The following is a 19,786-nucleotide window of genomic DNA, read 5'->3' on the forward strand; positions in this document are numbered from 1 at the left end:
TTTTCTATATTTCAGACATAGAAACATATTTCATTGGATGATGCTAGATCTCCCCCCTACAAAGCAACTGTCCTAAAGAAGACCAGAGCTTAACTACAACAGGACAATCTTTCCTGGAGGAGAGGGGCTCAGCTCACCACATAGCACCTAGCCTTTCCCAGCAGTCAGGGGTACCCTTACCTTGTGGGCTGTACAGGGCTTGTTTGTCTTAAGAGGGGAAGCACCAGAAGCAAGTTGGACTTTGGATTATAAGAACTCTGAATGTGGAGCTGGTGAGATGGCCCATCAGGTAAAAGTGTGTAGCGTCCTTGCAGAGGACTGGAGTTTGTTTGGTTCCTAGAAGCAGTGTGGCTCACATGGGCAGCTCACAGTTCCAGCTCTAGAGAATCCTAGGGCCTGCAGACACTTAGGGTCACATGCTCATATACTCACATGTACACATAATTAACTTGTAAAAAGTCTTAAAAAAAACTCTTAGAGTTTTCCCTTCCTGTGAGAGGAGGACTAGGAAAGCACAGGGGACATTGCCGCTGTGAAGGTGACTGGAACTAGTGCATGGAGTTGCCTGTCTTTGTCACATACCAGACCAACTTCTAGGTTTTCTCAGCTCAGGGGAGGTGCATTTACTTTTCTCATGGCCATTACCCTGTATTTTAGCCTGATCCTGCCACACAGTTGGATGTATTGGATTGAGCAGATTTTGGAAATCCATCAGTTTTCTTAACTCAAACTTACCATAATTTTCTCATATTATAATATTTAAATGGAAATGGTGGCAAAGTACTTTTAATTACAAAGTCTATTTAACAAACTAATATCATAGGTATTTTTTCAGGGTTTGGTATAAATAACAATGATTATCAGAAAGCTTTTTTGAACTTGATAATTAACTGTAAATACTTAGAAATTGTTTTGAATACCGATAATACAGAAATATTAGGGCCTAGAGTAGTGCTTGTAAATTGTATAAGTTATGTCTTAGCTGCTTTTCTACTGCAGTGATAAGATACCATAATCAAGGCAACTTATAAGAAGAATCTGTAATTTGAGGCTCATGGTTCTAGGAGATTAGAGTCCATGACAATCATAGAGAGGGGCATGGCAGCTGAAAACTTACATCTTGAGACACAACCATGATGAAGAGAGCTAACTGGGAATGGAATAGACTTTTGAAACCTTCCAGCCCACCCCCAGTGACTCACTTCCTCCAACAAAGGCCCATACCCCCAATCCTTCCTAAACAGTTCTATGAGGAAGTATTTGAACATATGAGCCCATGGAGGTCATTCTCACTCAAACCATCGATAAATGATTTCTAAACTACAAAATTTCACTTATAATAAGTCACAAACGTCTGCACTTCCCTCTCTTTTTGCTAGTGTTTCAAGTAGAAGGAATGCTAGTGCATTTTAGGGGTTAATTTGTCACTAAGCTGAAACACTTTGGTGAAAGCAGTGATCACTCTATTTTTTAAAACAAAGGATTTTCCTACTAAGGGTTTAGAATCATTATTCGTTTTCCCCCTAATGATTTCAAGTATAGGAGAAGAATCAAGTATGTATTGGGGCATAAAGCCCCTGTGCTTCTGCCTGGTTCAGGCACCACAGGCTCCATTATGCTGGTAGAGACTGACAGAAAACACAGGCTCCATTATGAGGAAGGATGGCTCCTAATCCTTGCCCTCTTTGATCCACAGAAATTGCTCATCAGGGTCATCAATAGCCTATACACTGTGAAGTCCAATAGTCAATTCTATTCTTTCTACTCCATTCTACTCCAAAATCTGTTTTTTTTAAAAGAAATTCATCCTTTCAAGTAAACAAACTGAGAACATTAGAATCATTCTAGACACCACTGAATCCCCCAACCCCAAGCCAATGGGTTCTATTCTTCATAATATATCAAGAACCATTATTTAAAATGTATTTATTTATTCATGTATATGAGTACACTGTCACTCTCTTCAGACATACAAAGGAGGGTACTGGATCCCATTACAGATGGTTGTGAGCCACCATGTGGTTGCTGGGAATTGAACTCAGGGCCTCTAGAAGACCAGTCAGTGCTCTTAACCGCTGAGCCATTTCTCCAGCCCCAGAACTTTTTTTTTTAACTTCCTTAACTGCAACCATGGTAGTCTTGGCATTTATCAGATGCCTGGACTCTGGTCTCCCGCCTTCTTTCCCATTCCCTGAGCTATTCATAACACCTTAGCTAGAGTATCCTTCCAAACCCTGTCAGAATGGACCACTCTGTGAGCTCAAGGCCACGCCAGTTGGAATAGATCAAATCCTCTTTACAGGGACCGTGGGACCCAGGTGGTCAGCACACTCTCCGGCTGGCTCTTTGTACTCCAGCCATTCTAAGCTCCTGGATACTCTTGAGCTACAGGCTGTTCTTTGTGCTCGGGAATCTCATCTTTCCCTGCTCTAAGACAATATCACCACTTCCTTATAAACCTCACTAATGCTTGGCCCATAGCAAATACTTTAATGCATAACTCTCTTTTGATTGTTTTGAGACAGGGTTTCTCCATATAGTCCTAGCTGTCCTAGAACTTGCTCTGTACACCAGGATGGCCTTGAACTCAGAGATCCTACTGCTTCTGCTTCCCACCCAGCTAATGAATAACTTTTAAATGAAGAAATAAAGGTCTTTTGAGAGAAAACTCTATGATGTACTAAGGAGCTAACCGACCTTAGGAAATGAACTACAGTGGAAAAGGAATTTGTAGGGGACCTAAGTTTATCCATTTCTGTCTATAGTTACTCTGACATCTGAAAAATGCATGCATTTGAAATGCCTTTATTGTTTGCCATCTGAAATAATATACAGCATGAACAATCTAAGCATAACTATGTAAGGGTCATGCGTCTTTGAGTCCTCATGCTGATTATTCATAACCTCCAACAGATGCTTGTATATTAGCAGGTCCAGCATTACAACAAATCTTATGTCATGTGAAAACAGAGAGTGAAAATTGGTTGATAAATTAGCCAAATAAAAACCAACCACTGAGAAGCTTGAAATTTTTATTTGCTACATTTAGTAATAAACACATACTAAAAATAATTATAACATAATAAAAATATAAAAGCAATTACAAATATAGTAAGTGGCTCCTATACATGAGGAACATTTTTACATAGCTATAAATAAGACTCTTGGCATTAACTTAGGTCTATTTCCATAAGTTTGTTTTGGTGTGGTGGTTGATTTCTAAGCCTCTGGATATAGGCAAGCATAAAATTGTTTATGGTTTAAAAGTATAATGGCCCTGTAATACAGAATTGAAAATAAGGAATGAATTTTTGGAAGGGGTCCATACTGCAAACGAAGCATCCAAACCTAAAAAAGGAAAATTTGCTTTTTTTCAATTGGCAGTGCAATTATTTTGGCTTTCAGAAGTTGAGGTCTTTTAAAAATATTTATTGTTTATGAGTTTTGCCTGCATTTATGAATATGTATCATGTGTATGCCTGGAGCCTGAGAGGCCCAAAGGAGGGTGTTAGAGCCCAGATCCCCTTGGAAACCACCTTACAGATGGTTTTGTGTGGCTACGTGGGAATAAATGTGCATCCTTGACAAGAGGAGCAAGCACTCTTAACGGCCGAGTTATCTCAGGCCCCTAGAAATCAAAATCTTTAATATGAACCAAGATCTTCGCTGATTTCTCTGGTGAATTTGCACACAGAATTTTGCTCTGTGTGTGTGTGCATGTGTGTGCATGTACATATGTGTATGGAAACAGACTCATATAGATTGGTTTTAGCATAGCAAGCCTCGCATGCATGTGAAACCTTACCTTAAATGAAATGCTGGTGCTGGAGTATAGCTCAGCTGGTAGACTGCCTGCTTTTAGGCCTCTCAGGCACCAGGCACACACATGATACACATATGTTCATGCAGGCAGAAACACTCATAAACATGAAATAAAATAAATATTTTAAAAAGACTTCAATTTCTGAAAGCCAAAACGAACAAAGCTCTGGATTCAATTTCCAGCATGACCAAATGAGCAAACTATAAGAACCTAGCCCTCTGGAAGAAGAGGTTCAGACAGAATCAATCCAAGCTACACAGTGAGTTCAAGGCTAACAGGGGTACATGATGCCCTCTCTATAAAGAAAACGGAAAGAAATATTAGCTGTCAGTTCTAAGTAGTTCAAACTAATAGAGGATGGATTACTAAGACTCTTAAGAATGGGAAACATTACACACTGCTTCAGCTGTAGACTTATCTTTTAACTAGTGTACTTATTTGAGTAATATGACTTGTTCACAGCCTAAGGCACAATGATGTAGCAGCCCCAGAAAGCAGCCAGGTAAGGGTTATCCATGAATGACCATGTGTGCCTGACTATGTTAACTACACATGCATATTTAAATACATCACTCTCAAACCAACCATGTTTCTACACAAGCAAAACAGTGTCCTAGTCTTACTGTGGCCTGCTGGCTCTTTATCACATGAACTTCATGGGAAAGGAGAGGTTCAGATGGGCTTTGAATGACATGTTTGTTCTTCGTATGAAGACATGTCGGGAACTAACAGGTCTGGAAAGCGTTAGTGCTCACGGTAAAGGTATAGAGCAAATCATGGGTAGGCATGACTTCAGGAGTGAGAGTTAAACTCACTCTTGTTTAACTGCAGTGTTTTGATGAATTGGTAGCAACAACAAGCCATGTTTAAACAATCATAGTTCAACTTAAACTTGATTTTTGGCTTTGTATTTGCACTCATATATCTATGGATTTTTGTAGTAGGATTTTCAATAAAGAGTTCTGACTTTTCAAATATATGCTAATCATGTTATCATCAAGTCTAATTAAAGCCTAAAATGTTTGGGAGTGAGGAATGTCTCATCTAAACAGCACGATTCATGCCTCTCCTTTCTGTTCCTTTATATGTTGGACAATTGTTTGTGGAGGACACGCAGGTGATTCTGGACACTTACTTCATCACATATATAACCCTAAGCCTGCGTTTGCTAAAGACTATACTCACCCTCAGAGCAAGTCCATCCATTTCAGGAGAGGACACAGAGCATGACCCACTAGCAGGACTAATGAATACTGTTGGGCATAGAAATCTTTGCTGCAATATGGGCTCTAATTCTGTAGTGAAATTGACCTCATGCCTCTGGGGGCTTTCTGATGGTCATATATAAAAACAAAAGTGAAATTTAGTGGCAATATACAACACCATCTGTCCCCCAAATAAACAGTAAAACAATCTGCCCAAGATTATGAAGAAACACAGTAATTACAAAATAGAATCTCTGTTCTCGTAGAACTGCAAGTGATATACTTGCTTTGGAAACAAGCATAGGGGATACTCTCAGAACGTACAATATAAATGCTCATACATATTCTTTTCTATCAAACATCCATTATACCTTATGTTAGAGTTATATTATGAAATGTCCATGAGTAAAATTACACAATGCCTTGAATTTGCTTTAAAATGTTACAGTAGAAGCACCTGGACAGAACAGAGGTGACAGTGTCCAGATGTTAACCACCAGCAGTTTCTCCACACTACTGTCTACTATCTTTATACTACTGATCTGTGAAGCCCCAAAATCAAATGGAATCACTTCAAACAAAGAAAATAGTAAGGGCAAAATAAAGGTATTTTCAACTATCAAAAGATGCCAGAACTTGGGAAGTGGAGGCAGGTGGATCTCTTTGGGTTTGAGGCTAGCCTGGTCTATGTAGCAAGTTCCAGGCTAGTTGGGGTTACAGAATAAAAGTATTTCTTTAAAAACAATGTATAACATAACATATTGATAACTTACAACATTCTGCAGCGAACATTTATATGACTTATAATATTAAAAGGTTGTAAATGTCTTACGTCATCAACCAATAGAGGTCTAGTTAAACATGGGACATGTCCACATCCAATGAAATACTGTGCAAAAATTAAAAAGATAATTGTTGAGTAAAATGAGAGAACCCAGAACAGTACACACAGCCATTTGCTTGGCCACAGGCAATGTCTGGAGGAACTTCATCAGTATTCCTAGTTATCCCTGCAAAGCGCAGTTGTAGATGGGTTTTACTTCCAGAAATGTATTATTTTATTTTATATGTATGGCTGTTTTGCCTGCATGTATGACTGTGTACCATGTGCAAGCGTGATGTCCACAGAGTCATAGGATGGCATTAGATCCCCTGGAACTGGAGTTATTATATACAGTTGTGAACCACAATATTGGTCCTGAGAATTGAACCTGTGTCTTCTGGAAGAGTAGCCAGTGCTCTTAGCTGGTGAGCCACTTCTCCAGTCCCCAATTTTTAACTTGTTTACTTAACTACTCCTCATTACTCAAAAGCTTTTACAGAAGTGTCTAGCTGATAATTGGGTGAGAGTATTGCCCCTAGAACACTATAGAAACTACCATGTTCTCATTATGTTAGTCTTCCTAATAAAATGATTCATGTTAACTTTGTGTCAGACATTAAGTAATCCAAAATAAGAAAGTGACATACTTCTAAGACAACATGGAACCTAGAACAGATTTCTCTCTAAAAAGACAAATTGCCATTTCTAAGGCACTTACCCTACTTTCCTTTACGACATGAGAACATTAAAATGAAGATGTTTAAAACTATATAAAATACCACATCATAACATATGTATGAATAGAATTATGTACCTTTTAGCTAATTCAAATCATGTTCAAAATTCTACTTGCTATAGGAAGAAATTGCATTTGGAAAAGAAAACTGTTTTTCTAGTTGGCTCTTAAGAATCTGAATGTATGCCAATAGTTTTATGTGAAGAATACTTGTGGATGTTTTAGCAATGTGTTTGCTCTTAGAATAGAGCAGATGGCAACAAGGAATCAAACGTTATTTACAGATGTACAGTTTTGTGGACTCAGTGTCAGGGACCCAAAGTGAGAATTAAGTCTGAAGCTTAAGCATAGCTGGCGCCATGGCATTCGGGAGAAGACTTTAACTCGATGATCATCTCTGGGCTCCATTTAAGGTCCTTTTTGGGTTATGCCCAAGCACAAAGACATGCTAGAGGGATCATGGTTCTTCATATTCACCCTGCTGCTATGGATGCAGTGTGGTGCTGGATTCCTAGTCTGTGAGACCCCAGAACTGGAGAGAAGAAAGCCTGAGGAGTCCTTTCTCAATGCCACTCCTCTTGGGAATACATAACATAAAACAGTTGCTTGTTCACAGGACGTGCTGTTCCTGTCTCCTTGCTAATCTAAGCTCAGCTCTCTCTACATGAGTAACTTAAGAGCTAAGTGCTGCCCACTGCAGTTACCTGGTGGACAGTCTATGTCCCTCGCTGTACTCAGATGCAGCGATGTTGAGGAAATTCTTGGGCTTGGCTGTATTAGAAACCTGTATCAAATTGAAGAACACCATTTTGTTACAAACTATATTCCTAACAGTTTTGCTTCTTAAGAGAGTTGGTCTCTCTTTTTAAAATTCTTCCACAATTTCTTACATGTGTATAATAAATTTTGGTCATTTTCATTCCAGTACTTTCTCAAATGCTCCCTCTTCCACCAGAGCCCTTTCAAACAAGTCCTGCTCCTACTTTGGTATCTTTATTTTGGTGATCAACTGAGTTTCATTTTGGTGAGCATGGTGGGGAGTTATTTGCAAGTAATTATGGATGGGCAGTTTATTGTGACTACGCCACTAAAGAAAATGACACCCTTCCCTCAGCAACTAATAGCTCAGACTCTGGTTGGGACTCGTGAGCCCTTCCCTGTCAATGCTGAGATGTGGAGAGCCCAATCTTCTGCAGGGAACCATAGCTACAGTGAGTCTGTGGGTGCAGTGGCCATGCCACGTCCAGACGCCCTGCTTCATAGCGCTCCTGCCATCCAGCTCACACCCTTCCTGCTCCCTTGTCTGCAGTGTTTGGAAAACCAGAGAGGTTTAGGTGTCCTTCTTAGGGTGGAGCAGAGAGGGCTTTTTAAATTACTATGTCTTTACATCCACTTGGGCAAGCTATTTACATTATTTTCTTCAAAATAAATTTTTGTGTGTTTTTATAATTTGTTATTTTTATTTTATTTACATTGGTTTTGTTGCCTGCATGTGTGAGGGAATGGGATTCCCCAGAAAAGAAGTTATAAATAGCTGTGAGCTGCCATGTGGGTGCTGGGAATTGAACCTGGGACCTCTAAAAGAGCAGCCAGTACTCTTAACTGCTGAGCCATCTCTCCAGCTCCAAACCCTTATTTTAGGGTCTAAAAATCCAGCCTAGTTTGAATTTGTGCAGATTATTTACCTGGGTCTTAGAACTATATTGCCTCTGGTGTGCAGCACTGGAACAGCGCTTTGTAGAAGCCCTTGAAGACTCAAGGCACACTGTCTGTCTGCGGCTGCGGGCTGCTCTGCTCTCTATTGGGCTGTGTTCAGCTGCGTCGGCTTCTTGAACCTGATTTGCTAATTGCTGCTGTTGGAGTTGGGAGTCTTCAGTTTCTAAGTCTGATTCAAAAATGTGTGGCTGGCTTTTGAGTTTTAGAGACTCGTGGCTTTTCCCCAAAATTTGTGTTATGAATCTGCTCGTTAGATTGTCTTTTCCACCAGGGTGGATGTCAACATTGTTTTTCACCCCAGCTACACTGTTTCTTGACGTCTGTGTCACCGCTCTAGTACACGATGGTCTAGCTTCTCTAAGGTGCACAGTCTGTCTCAAATCAGACAAGGGCTGTTCCTTCTTCCGATCATAGAACTCGGTGCCTTTTTCTTGCAGAGGTTTGGAGCCCTTCTGACTTAAGTTTCCAGCAAGTACTCGAATGTTGCTATTCGGTCTTTTTCGAGTGGCTGCACCTAGACTAGGTTTGCCTCCCTGAGTAGCCCCAGTCTCCTGCGCCAATGTGGTGGGTTCTGTAAATCCACTCTGTTTTCTTTTCAAGGTGCTAAGTGCTGAGACGTTTTTGTTCACTTGCTCAGATTTCCTTTTGAAAACTGGTATGAATGGCGGGGCTCTGTTACCTTGTGAGCAAAGATTTTTGTTCTCCGCTTGTGTATTCTCTCTGGTGAGCTTTGACTCAACCAAATGTAGCTGTGGTGCTTTGAGAGGCCAGTAGGGCTTTCTGTCCTGAAAAGACCCAGGCTGGTGGCAACCAGCTGAGAACAAGCCTGACCTCTGCTGGCCAACAGAAGGCTCCACTTTGTGCTTGGCGGCTGTTGACTGTGGGATGAAATTTAGAGCTCTTGTGGGTTTCACCAATGTGGCTTGAGTTAGAGACTCTCGGAAGAATTTTTTAGTGGTCAGATTGGATGGTTTGACTTTGTTTTCCTGAAAGGACAGAGATTAGGGAAATTTAAAGATGTAATAATACTATAAATGAAAAGAGAAAAGAAATACAAAGCATTGGAATAAGAACAAAGTAACACTAAAATACATAGAACAGTCCAGAAAAAGAATATAACTGAGCTTCTGCTGTAACGTGTACATTTCTCATGGCACAGTATAAGGCTAAGTTAATCAACTGTAGAATTACGCACAGCTACCATCTGTTTCTACACTGTCTTCCAGATGTGCTCAGGCAAGCTTCTGGCTCCCAGTGCTCCCTTTTCTCACTGCTCTAAGCGGTGGTCTCTCCTCTCTTTAAAGTCCCATCTCCCATGAGTACTGTGCTCTGATATTTTAGTGTGTGTGTCCTACCTCCTTAAATAGATATTGGCACTTTGGAGTGAAAGAACTATGGCTTATTTACTCTTACTTTTTCTAAAGTTACTAAGAAATTTTTGCTGAAAAAATCCTCATGGAAGTGAGGGTTCATTTGCATGGCATCTGTAAGTGAGATTTTGACTTCAGGCAGAGCTGTCTACAGGTTCTAGTGCCCAGTCCTAACTCAGCAAGTATCTGTCAGACTGAGTAGTAAGATACATGTCCTCTTCTTCGAAAACTTTGTGTACGTAGAAAATCAAATTTTACCATGCTCACTCTGAACTGATGCTGAAACAATACAGAGCAGGTTAGTATTAGATTAGCGCCCTGCACAAGGAGGACAGCCATATTCATGAAGTGCTCCATATTTAAATAAAACAAACAAAAACAAATAAAATGTTAGCATTCTAGGTGCATCACTTAGAGGCTTCAATCATACTTATTACTGAACTGGGTGTGAGAACTATCACCAGCCCCTTCTTCATCCCACACAAAAAATGAAAAGCTTTGTACTTTGTAAAAAATAATTCACATTTCCCTTGACACTGGGACTCTGGTAAGTCCTGCTTTATTTTCCTTTGCTCTGTGTCTGCCATTCTAGATGCCTCATGCAGGGTGACATAACGTTTTCTTCTATGTATTTTCCATTCTAGATGCCTCACGCAGGGTGACATAATGTTTTCTTCTATGTATTTTCCATTCTAGGTGCCTCATGCAGGGTGATATAATGTTTTCTTCAGGGTCAGGCTTATTTCACTTAATATATTATTGTTTTAAGATTTAGCTGTGTTGTAACATGTATCAGAATTTCCCTTCTTTTGACTATTCCATTGGAGGTGTGTGGCAGTTTGCTTCTCTGTTCAATTATTTAAAATACTCGTCCTAGTATTTGGAAATAAATCTACACTGAGCTTTAGCTTTTGTGAAAGAACAATTATACTAGTTAATTCTGGTCAACTTGCCACAAATTAGAGTCATTTGGGAATAGGGGGTCTTAATTGAGGAACTCCCTCTATCAGATTGACCCATGAGCCTCTTGTGGAGTATTTTCTTGACTAATCAGTGTGTGAGGGTCCAGGCCTCTGTGGGTGGTGCCCCTGCTAGGCATGTGGTCCTGGTTTATACAAGAAAGCAAGCATAGCAAGCCTTGGAGAGCAAGCTGGTATGTACTGTTTCTCCATGAAACCTGACTCTGCTCCTACTTGAATTCCTGTTCTGAGTTTCATCAACAATTGACTTACTTGGTGGGCCAAATACTCCTCTACTCCCATGATGCTTTTGTTCACACTATTAATTAGCAGAAGGTAAAATGTAGGCCATAGATTCATCTTCTCACTCTTACAGATTAAAAATATGTCACAAGCTAAAATTGTAAATGCTATAGGAATAATATGCAATTCAGAACAGTTAATCTTTCCTTCTTTAACCAAGTTCCATTTTTGAATGAAGCTGAGATGAGACCAGGAGTTTGTGGGAGGGTCAGAATTATAAGCAGGCACAGAAAATTATAAGATTGATCCAATTATCTACTAGGCATGACAAGGCACATAAAAATGAAGTGGCTTGAAATTAAGAAAAAACAGGACTTCAATATATACACTTTGGGGAAACACAATGCCTGTGAAGAATAAAAAAGAGGGTGTGGACTTTCTTCAGAATAGTCTCCATACAGGGAGCTAATGTAAAACTAAGGTTATCTAACAAAACCCTGTGTAGCATTTTTGTCAAGATACCATATGAGTAAAGGCTACCACCATCATCTCAGGTCAAGAAGGAGGCTTCTCCTACTCACAATAGATATGGTGGACTGCTTCTAACCCTCTACTCTGCTTTCTCTGTTGGTCTGGAACAGGCTCCTATGAAGCCTGAAGTGCCATTTTCTTACTTGCACTTGGGGTGTGTTGACTTTGTGGTTGCCTGCTAATCAGAAGCACATATCAACTATTTGGAAGGAGAAGAGGGCAGGGTGGGGCAACACCTGAGCCAACTTTGCTAAAGCGTTCAACTATAAATTTTAACTGAGCTCAGCCACCACCAGGCAGAAACTGCACCGTTCACTCACTGATTTCGGGTGTCCAGTGCAGACAGACATTATCCGCTCATCTGCTATTGGAGAGTAGCAGATAACCGACCAACATACTTCCCCACAGACCACTCTCTTTGTATTATCCATGCTACATAAGCACACAGATGCCGTCATAAGAAAGATGGCTCAATTTGGTTGAAATTCTACCAAATACCAAGAGATAGTTGTCAAAACTGATGGAGTCACTGTGGAGAGCATGTGTTTTTCTATTGCCTTGAAAGAAATATTTAAGAACTAAGTTGAAATTAATTATTGACAATCAAAGAATACTTCCTTTTTAGATCCTTGGCTTTCACAAACTGTATGATTTTTAAAATGTACCCAAAGATACCCAAAGAAACACTCAAGGCAGATTTGGATAAGGGCAAATTACTAGCACTGAGAGGATGTGAATCTGTGCCTGCGATATGTTCCACTCACACCAGCCCTTTTTTCTGTCTGAGGAGTGCGTGTCTGGTGAGAAGAGTTTCCAGGAGACCGTTGTGCTCCTAGGTTGTCAATGTATTATTTACTCATTGTCTTAATTTTTAAAATACTGTACACAGACAAAAGGGAGGAAATTTTTAGGTTTATGTTCAAAATGTATAGAAAAATAAAAAGGACCTATGTGAACAACGGATGAGATCATAAATAATTCACAGAATTCTCAAATGGTCAACAAACGGAAGCTTTGAGAAGCCAGGAGCTGATTAATAAGCACATGTGTCTAGGTTGTTAGAAGATGTAGCTTGGTCGACCTTTAGTTCCTAGCACTGGCATATAATATATACAACTTTGTATAGTGATAAGATTATATAAACTAAAAGTTTTACAAATATACATGGTGGCCCACTATTAAGGTAACTGTTAAAAGGCAATTTATATGAGCTATATACTTGAAGTTTTACTGTGGGGGAAAGTCCTTCTGTTTCGTCCAGACATTTGGACTGTGGGAGCGCTCTAGGGTGGAGTCCAGGGCATACTTTGTCAGAGGCCGCCCTTAGCCACACAGGTGGATCCTGAAGCAAACAGAGAAATTAACAGCCAAAGCAGGTTCCCACAGCTGTGGCCAGCCCTGTCAAGAGACCATTGCTCTTTGTGGTGACAAAAACAGGCTCCACAACCCCTCTGAGCTCTCAAAAGGAAGCTGATCTTCTGCAAAATTAAATTAGTAGGAGTGCTTAGCCTGGCTAGGTTTGCTTTAATTATGGAAAGTTTCAAAAAAACACCTAAGAGAAAATGAGTTGTAAGTGAGGTGCAAAATGGGAAATCAGGACGTATCTATCAGTGTGCCTCTCTAGATAGGTTGAGGTAAAAAGAGATATGCTAAGGCTTAGCAACTCACCACACACACACACACACACACACACACATACACACACACACACACACACACACACACACACACACACACACACACACCCTGCAACTGCAACATCTGGAAATAAAGTAATCCAGGGTGTCACAACCTTCCTACACTAGCAGTAACAGGCAGTGCTGTAAAATGTCTGGGGAGGGGTAAACTGAAAAGCAGTCAGAATGACCAACCAGAGTTTTACCACTTATTAAAGCCAGGTCTGTTTGTGGCACCATACTTGTTCATCTTGCTTAAGGCAGAGCCCCTGGCCTATAAGAACATGGAAGGTGGAAGAATATGTTAGTTTTAAATGACATAATACACAAGGAAGCAAGTGCTCAAATCCAAACTGTAGGCTATCCTCCTGAGCAATGCTCCTGTTTCTAGCAGACAGCGGCCATAATTACTGCTGTATAACAAGGCAGATTAGCATTTATAATGACCAAATGACCTGAAATGGTCCGGTTTAGATTTTAACTTGACAAAAGTCTTAAAAATAAATCTCTGGGATGAATGAGAGACAGGGCATGACCTGTGTTTGGTGGCACTAAAGACTTATCATTCACCCTGGTGGGTAGAGCAGTGACATTGGACTATGTAGACATGCTTTTTAAATGATGCCTACGATTGAAGAACATTCTATAGGCTCTGCATAAGACAAAATAACATTTTATCTGATATTTGTTTCAAACATCCATTTTGCACCTCACTTATAACTCCTCACTTATAACTCTGCTTTGGCTGCTAATTTCTCTGCTTCAGGATCCACCTGTGTGGCTAAGGGCCGCCTCTGAGAAAGTATGCCCTGGACTCCACCCTAGAGTGCTCCCACAGTCCAATCAGAGACAAGTCCTCTCACCACCTCCACTGTCACCTCTAAAGTCTGCTCTGATTCCACAGTGGCAAGGGATTCACATCTAGACAGCCTGTTCAAAGCCTGAGCTCTCGGTCACCAATCTAAGACTCATCTTTTCTTTCCTTTCCTTTCCTTTCCTTTCCTTTCCTTTTCTTTCCTTTTCTTTCCTTTTCTTTCCTTTTCTGTTATTGGGCTAAGAATCTGTCAGGCTTTGGTTTTAAATCAGAAATATATTTAACTTTCTGTTGGTTAAGATACTTGTGCCCTGTGCTGTGGGCCCTTTTGTAACATTGAGGAAGCAATTCTTAGTCACAACAGTCACTACTGAGAATTACTTGAGATGTACACATAAAAGCAGTGACACACACACTACAACAGCAGTGACACACACACCACAACAGCAGTGACACACCCACCACAAAAGCCAGACCACAAGGAATCAATTCTTACTGTCAACAGCAGTGTGGAGACAAGGATTTCAGTTAAGTGCTTTTATACATTCATGAATCAGAACTTAGCCAATGGTCTGGATTTACTAGTCATAGAACAGATATGGACTTAAAATATGACGTATGCAATAAGTAGTTAACACAAATGCATGATGTAATGTCCATTCAGCAACAATTCCTTAGATTGGATTGGGCAAGCAACTTAACTTTAAAACATACTACGCTGTAGAGGGCCGCAATAACATTCGCCACCACTAGATGGCGCTGGCTTCCACTGTGCCCCACGTGGAAGGCCAGGATAGCCTCCGCCATTACAAGATGGCGCCAGCCTTCGCTGCGCCAGCCGGCTCCCTTTCAGGAAGTTAACTGTGCGCATGTGCAAGAGTGCCTTCGTGCCAGGTCTTTGCCCACTCCAGGGCGTGCCTTATGAGATCATGGGTAAACAACCAATCAGGTGTGGGTGCACCGCACTAGGGTGTTTATAAGCGCGCCATGTTGGCGTGGCGGGCCCTTCCTCTTCTAAGATTATAATAAAGTTGGTCACAGTAAGGATTTCTATGTACCCGCGTGTTCTTGCCGGCGGGAAGACGCGCGCGGGACACTGCGCCAGCTGGATTTGATGGCACATGCTTCTAAGCAATCCCAGTGCTTGGGAAGCACGTAGATCTCTGTGAGTTCAAGGCCAGCCTAGTCTACATAGTGAGTTCCAGGACAGCCAAAGCTGCATAGTGAGACTGTGCTCAAAAGAAAAGGAACACAACAGTTATATCTATCTAAAATTTGAGAGTATAATATGGGTATCAAGTAAGGCAGTTGTCCTCGCACACTCCCTTTTCAGGAAGTGGCCTCATCTGCAACCACAAATGCTCAACTTGAAAAGTTTTGCATTTCAGTGGGGTGTTCCTTGCCCATGAATACAGTCCATAGGCTAGCTAGTGACAGGTGACATGGATGTGACCAGACTGGAAAAGCTGGCATCTGCTGGGATATTAGAGAGTTCAGTGGTTAAGAGCACCTTCTCTTAGGCAAAACACACATGCACACCAAATAAATATTAACAAACTTTTAAAACAAAATATACCGCTGGCTCTGGTAAATTGGATCTGAGGAAGACAATGGAAATGCTGAAGGAAATGACATGGGGTGTGATGCTTGGCCACAGAGCTCAGCACAGGAAGGCAAGGCAGAGGGAGCCATGGTCAGCAGAAACCAGCTCAAGTGAAAACAGCTGGCCCATAGCATAGTCACAGAAGAGAGGCTGTGAGTGGTCTCTGCAGTGCTCTTGGCTCCTGGTAGATTTCCAAATACAGCTTCCAGTGTTGGTGTGGCCTGTGGAGTCCTCCTGATGACGAGCTCAGTAACAGAGAGGGACTCTTTGCATAAGCACAGTGCTTGCTATACACCAGCTATGCTTCAGTACAGAAGGCAATCCACAAGAGTTGATGCAACACAGGAGCTTTCCAAAATGTGCTCAGGCTCATGGAGTCTGAAGGAAAGGCAATGCTATCCTGATGCTAGGTTCCAGCGCTCTCAGTAGAGTGTGCTGAATAAGATCCAGCAGCCCCACAGTGGTTCTTATCGTTTAAGATAATAAGCTGAGAAACCTATAATGCACAATGTCAAATTCAAGTCATCAGGAATAAAAGCAATTCCAAACTCTCTGTTTTTTCTGGTGGTGGTGGTAGTGTGTGTGTGTGTGTGTGTGTGTGTGTGTGTGTGTGTGTGTGTATGCGCGCGCGCGCGTGCGCGCTTGCGGGAGCGCATGTGTGCAGGTGCTTATAGCAGCGAGAGGCATTGGGTCCCTAAAAATGTGCTCTTTTAACCACTGAGGCATCTCTTCATCCCTAAGAACGATACTCTTAAGAAGGGAAGGGTTCAAAAGAGCAGTCAGTGGGAATCTGAAAATATTTTGACGTAAAAGATAAAAGTTTAAGAGACCATTCATGACATTAAAACTATTAAATGAGAAATATAAATAAATATAAATAAAACATAAGTACATAAACTATGTAATATTACTGAAATATTTCTAAGTATATTTGAAAACAGAAGAGATGAGACAAGTTCATAGATCTCAACAATGTCTGTGGTCACATGTGCATGTATCTAAGAGTAGGCACAAGCTGACAAACTGAAGTGAGATGTCTACAGAGACTCATGGGTCAGGGAGAGCTCAGATGTTGCTGGGATTGTGCTGCAGGTCTATGATCCAAGCAGCTCAGAAGACTGAAGTGGGAGGATCAAGGGCAACCCGCACGGCGCAGTGAGCCCGGTGTCAAGGAGTAAAGGAGGTTGAAGATAAGAGCTCAGTGGCAGAGAGCTTGCCTACCATGTCTGGGACCCTAAGTTCAACCACCAGGTACCTCTCACTTGCCCACACAAATAGCTAGGATTCTTCACTAGATTTAAACATCTTTTAAAAATTAATGCTCATATAACATTAGTTACTATAGATATAAAGATAAAAAGTAATTATATTTCAGCAAGTATACATTTCTACAAGAATAAATAAATCAGAGATAGATGATAGCTCAGAGATATGCATTGGCTTTTGTAGTAAGAGGAAGGTGTTACTGTAGGACACTGGGGGAAGAATGGTCTTTTCAGTACCATTAGTAGGCAAACAGAGATATAATTAACAAAGAAATCTGATTGCCACATCACACTACATATAAAATAAATTCCAACTGGATGTTTGCATGGCATCATGAAAAAGCATACATGATTTTGGAATGCACATGCATTTTTTAAGGTGAGACAAAAGTATGGCATCATAAATGCCCTGGTCATTTAGACTATAAATTAAAACTGCTATTACAAAACACCATTAAGAGAAAGAAAACATGTTGCAGAATGGAGGGAGACAAGGTGCTCTACACAGCTGATAAACAAACCTAGCATATTGTCAGAATAAATGAAAACTGGTAGCCAAGCCCCAAAGCGACATCCAAATGACCAATACACATAACCAGTCAGGCACAAGAACATTAAGGGCCCATGGTAATGAGCATGTCTGCAGGACTGCTGAGGTGGAGACTGGCAATGCCTCACCTGAACAGGGGCAAGGAACAACAGCAGGAGGCTCACAAGACGATGCCACCACTTTGGGAGGTAGCCTGTCATGTGTCCTAAACTTGGCATACAATACGGATGCTACATTGATGGGATTCATGTACACGAGCCTAGAGGATGTGCACTGGAATGTTCACTACCACATTATTGCAAATGGCCCTCAAACAATACAGCTGTCAGTCAACAGTATTCTGGATGAATAAACCAACTACGGTACACGCATGTAACCACATGGAAATGAAAGTGCACAACAGTATAGTGGGACAGCATGGATGGATGACACAAACTATTCTAAAGCAAAGAGTCAGACGTAGAAACACAAACACAAGGCTTTCATTTGCATAAGGTTCAAAACTGGGCATAACTAACACCTAGTTTTAATGCTGTATACTTGGTAAAGACCAAGAACACCCCCATGCTGCCTTCTGAACACAGCTGGGTTACAGTAGGAAGGGTGAGAGCAGGGCGCTGCACTGGATCACATGAGTAATCAATCACCACGTGCATGTGCTGACCCGAGGGTTTGTGTCTAGACTCACTGCATCTTGTTTATGTTTGGTTGATATCACTGGGAGCCTACTCTTCTCTGAAGGGAAACGGAAGAGGAGCGAATCTGGGCGGTTGCTTGAGATGTATTATATAAGATCAACATCACCACCACCACCAAAGCCAGATTCTAAAACTCTCTTCCCCTAAAAATTTCCAGCTCTAATAAACATAAAAATTCAGAATCTGATTTCAAGTTGTGTCTTCTTCCCCTTTTCTGCTAAGTCTGGGGTGCAGCAAAACCCAAACAGCCATTTTTTTTTCACTTCTCCATCTGCATGGCGTCAGATCTGCTGGTTTACTGAAGTCAGTCCAGAGGCAACCACTGGTGACTGCTTTTCTCCTGTTGCTGGTTTCAGAGAAGTCCTCCCCTGACTCCACCTAGTGGGCAGCAGGCACCCAACTGCTACTGCTCAGGCCTGAACCCATAGTTCATCTGTCCAGATGAACACCTAACAAAACTCTTTAACTTCCGGTAACCCAGACCGTGAGCATCTAGATATGTATAGAACACATCAAAAACTACCGTGTACCGCATGAAATATAGTAAGATCACATGGCAGGGAGAACAGTTGAGTGCCTACACATGAAATACAATAATGTCCCATGGCAGGGCAAACAGTTGAGTGCCTACACATGAAATACAATAATGTCCCATGGCAGGGCAAACAGTTGAGTGCCTACACATGAAATACAATAATGTCCCATGGCAGGGCAAACAGTTGAGTGCCTACACATGAAATACAATAATGTCCCATGGCAGGGCAAACAGTTGAGTGCCTACACATGAAATACAATAATGTCCCATGGCAGGGCAAACAGTTGAGTGCCTACACATGAAATACAATAATGTCCCATGGCAGGGCAAACAGTTGAGTGCCACTAACCACAAACCACGCCTGTGAAATGCTGAGCTGCAAAGGGCTCATGAAAAGAATTCGAGAGACCCAAGAAAGGGGTAATTAGTGTGCAACTGGATGAGATGCAGTGCGCCTTACCTGTAGATGTGGCCTGGTTAGCTCCTGTGTGTAATAGCATGGCTTATATGTCATCTTTACGGGAAACCCACATAAATGTGGCAGTTTCAATCTTAAATCTGAAATGAAGCTTTTCAACACTCCATCCAAATCTACTCTTGGGAAGAACTGCATGGGCTGACTTCTGATGCAGCTGAGAGGGTACCTGAGCATGGTTAAAGAGCATCGGGACGCTTTCTGCCCACCGGATACGGCAGTCCTCATTTTTACAAAGGTGATAATGTTGACACTACAGACAAACAGTTCCTGTTTTTATGTCATATTCTACCGGTGCCAAAGCTAAAAGGCTTTCCTTCTATTTTAACTTTTTATTTTTTTATTTTTTTGGTTCTTTTTTTCGGAGCTGGGGACCGAACCCAGGGCCTTGCGCTTCCTAGGTAAGCGCTCTACCACTGAGCTAAATCCCCAGCCCCTTAACTTTTTTTTTATTAACAAATTGTGTGTGTGTGTGTGTGTGTGTGTGTGTGTGTGTGTGTGTGTGTGTAAGCTGCCATCCCCATACAGAGTAGAGACAAAATAGTGGACAACAACCTGCTCCCATCCTCAAAACCAAGGAACAACCTGGCACAGAGAAGACACACCACCGATTATTTCAAACTTCAAAAGCAGTCTTTCAAGGAAAGTCTCTTTTCCTACTGAGGAATAGAAACACGTGCGATGGTGCTGGCGCCTAATGAAAGGGAATTGCTGCCAAGTGTCGACTGTAGGTTTAGTGTAGATTACCTGAGCACTATGGCTCT

General features: G+C 41.4%; 1 protein-coding gene across 2 annotated transcripts in view; it reads right to left on the reverse strand.

The window, feature by feature from the left end:
• Positions 1 to 3,015: 3,015 nt before the first annotated feature.
• The window catches only part of C18h18orf63 (similar to human chromosome 18 open reading frame 63), a 42,873-nt gene continuing 26,102 nt past the window's right edge, over positions 3,016 to 19,786 (reverse strand). The window contains exons 10-12 of one of the 2 annotated variants that reach the window (XM_063277042.1): positions 19,008 to 19,191; positions 8,273 to 9,289; positions 3,016 to 7,371 (exon numbers count right to left, since the gene is read on the reverse strand). In XM_063277042.1, coding sequence (XP_063133112.1) covers positions 7,288 to 7,371; positions 8,273 to 9,289; positions 19,008 to 19,191 — 1,285 coding nt within the window. In that variant the 3' untranslated portion in view covers positions 3,016 to 7,287. The remainder of the gene's footprint in view (positions 7,372 to 8,272; positions 9,290 to 19,007; positions 19,192 to 19,786) is intronic. The other variant, NM_001419729.1, reaches the window with a different exon arrangement.

The sequence above is a fragment of the Rattus norvegicus genome, chromosome 18, assembly GCF_036323735.1.
Source record: "Rattus norvegicus strain BN/NHsdMcwi chromosome 18, GRCr8, whole genome shotgun sequence".
Lineage (NCBI taxonomy): Eukaryota > Metazoa > Chordata > Mammalia > Rodentia > Muridae > Rattus > Rattus norvegicus.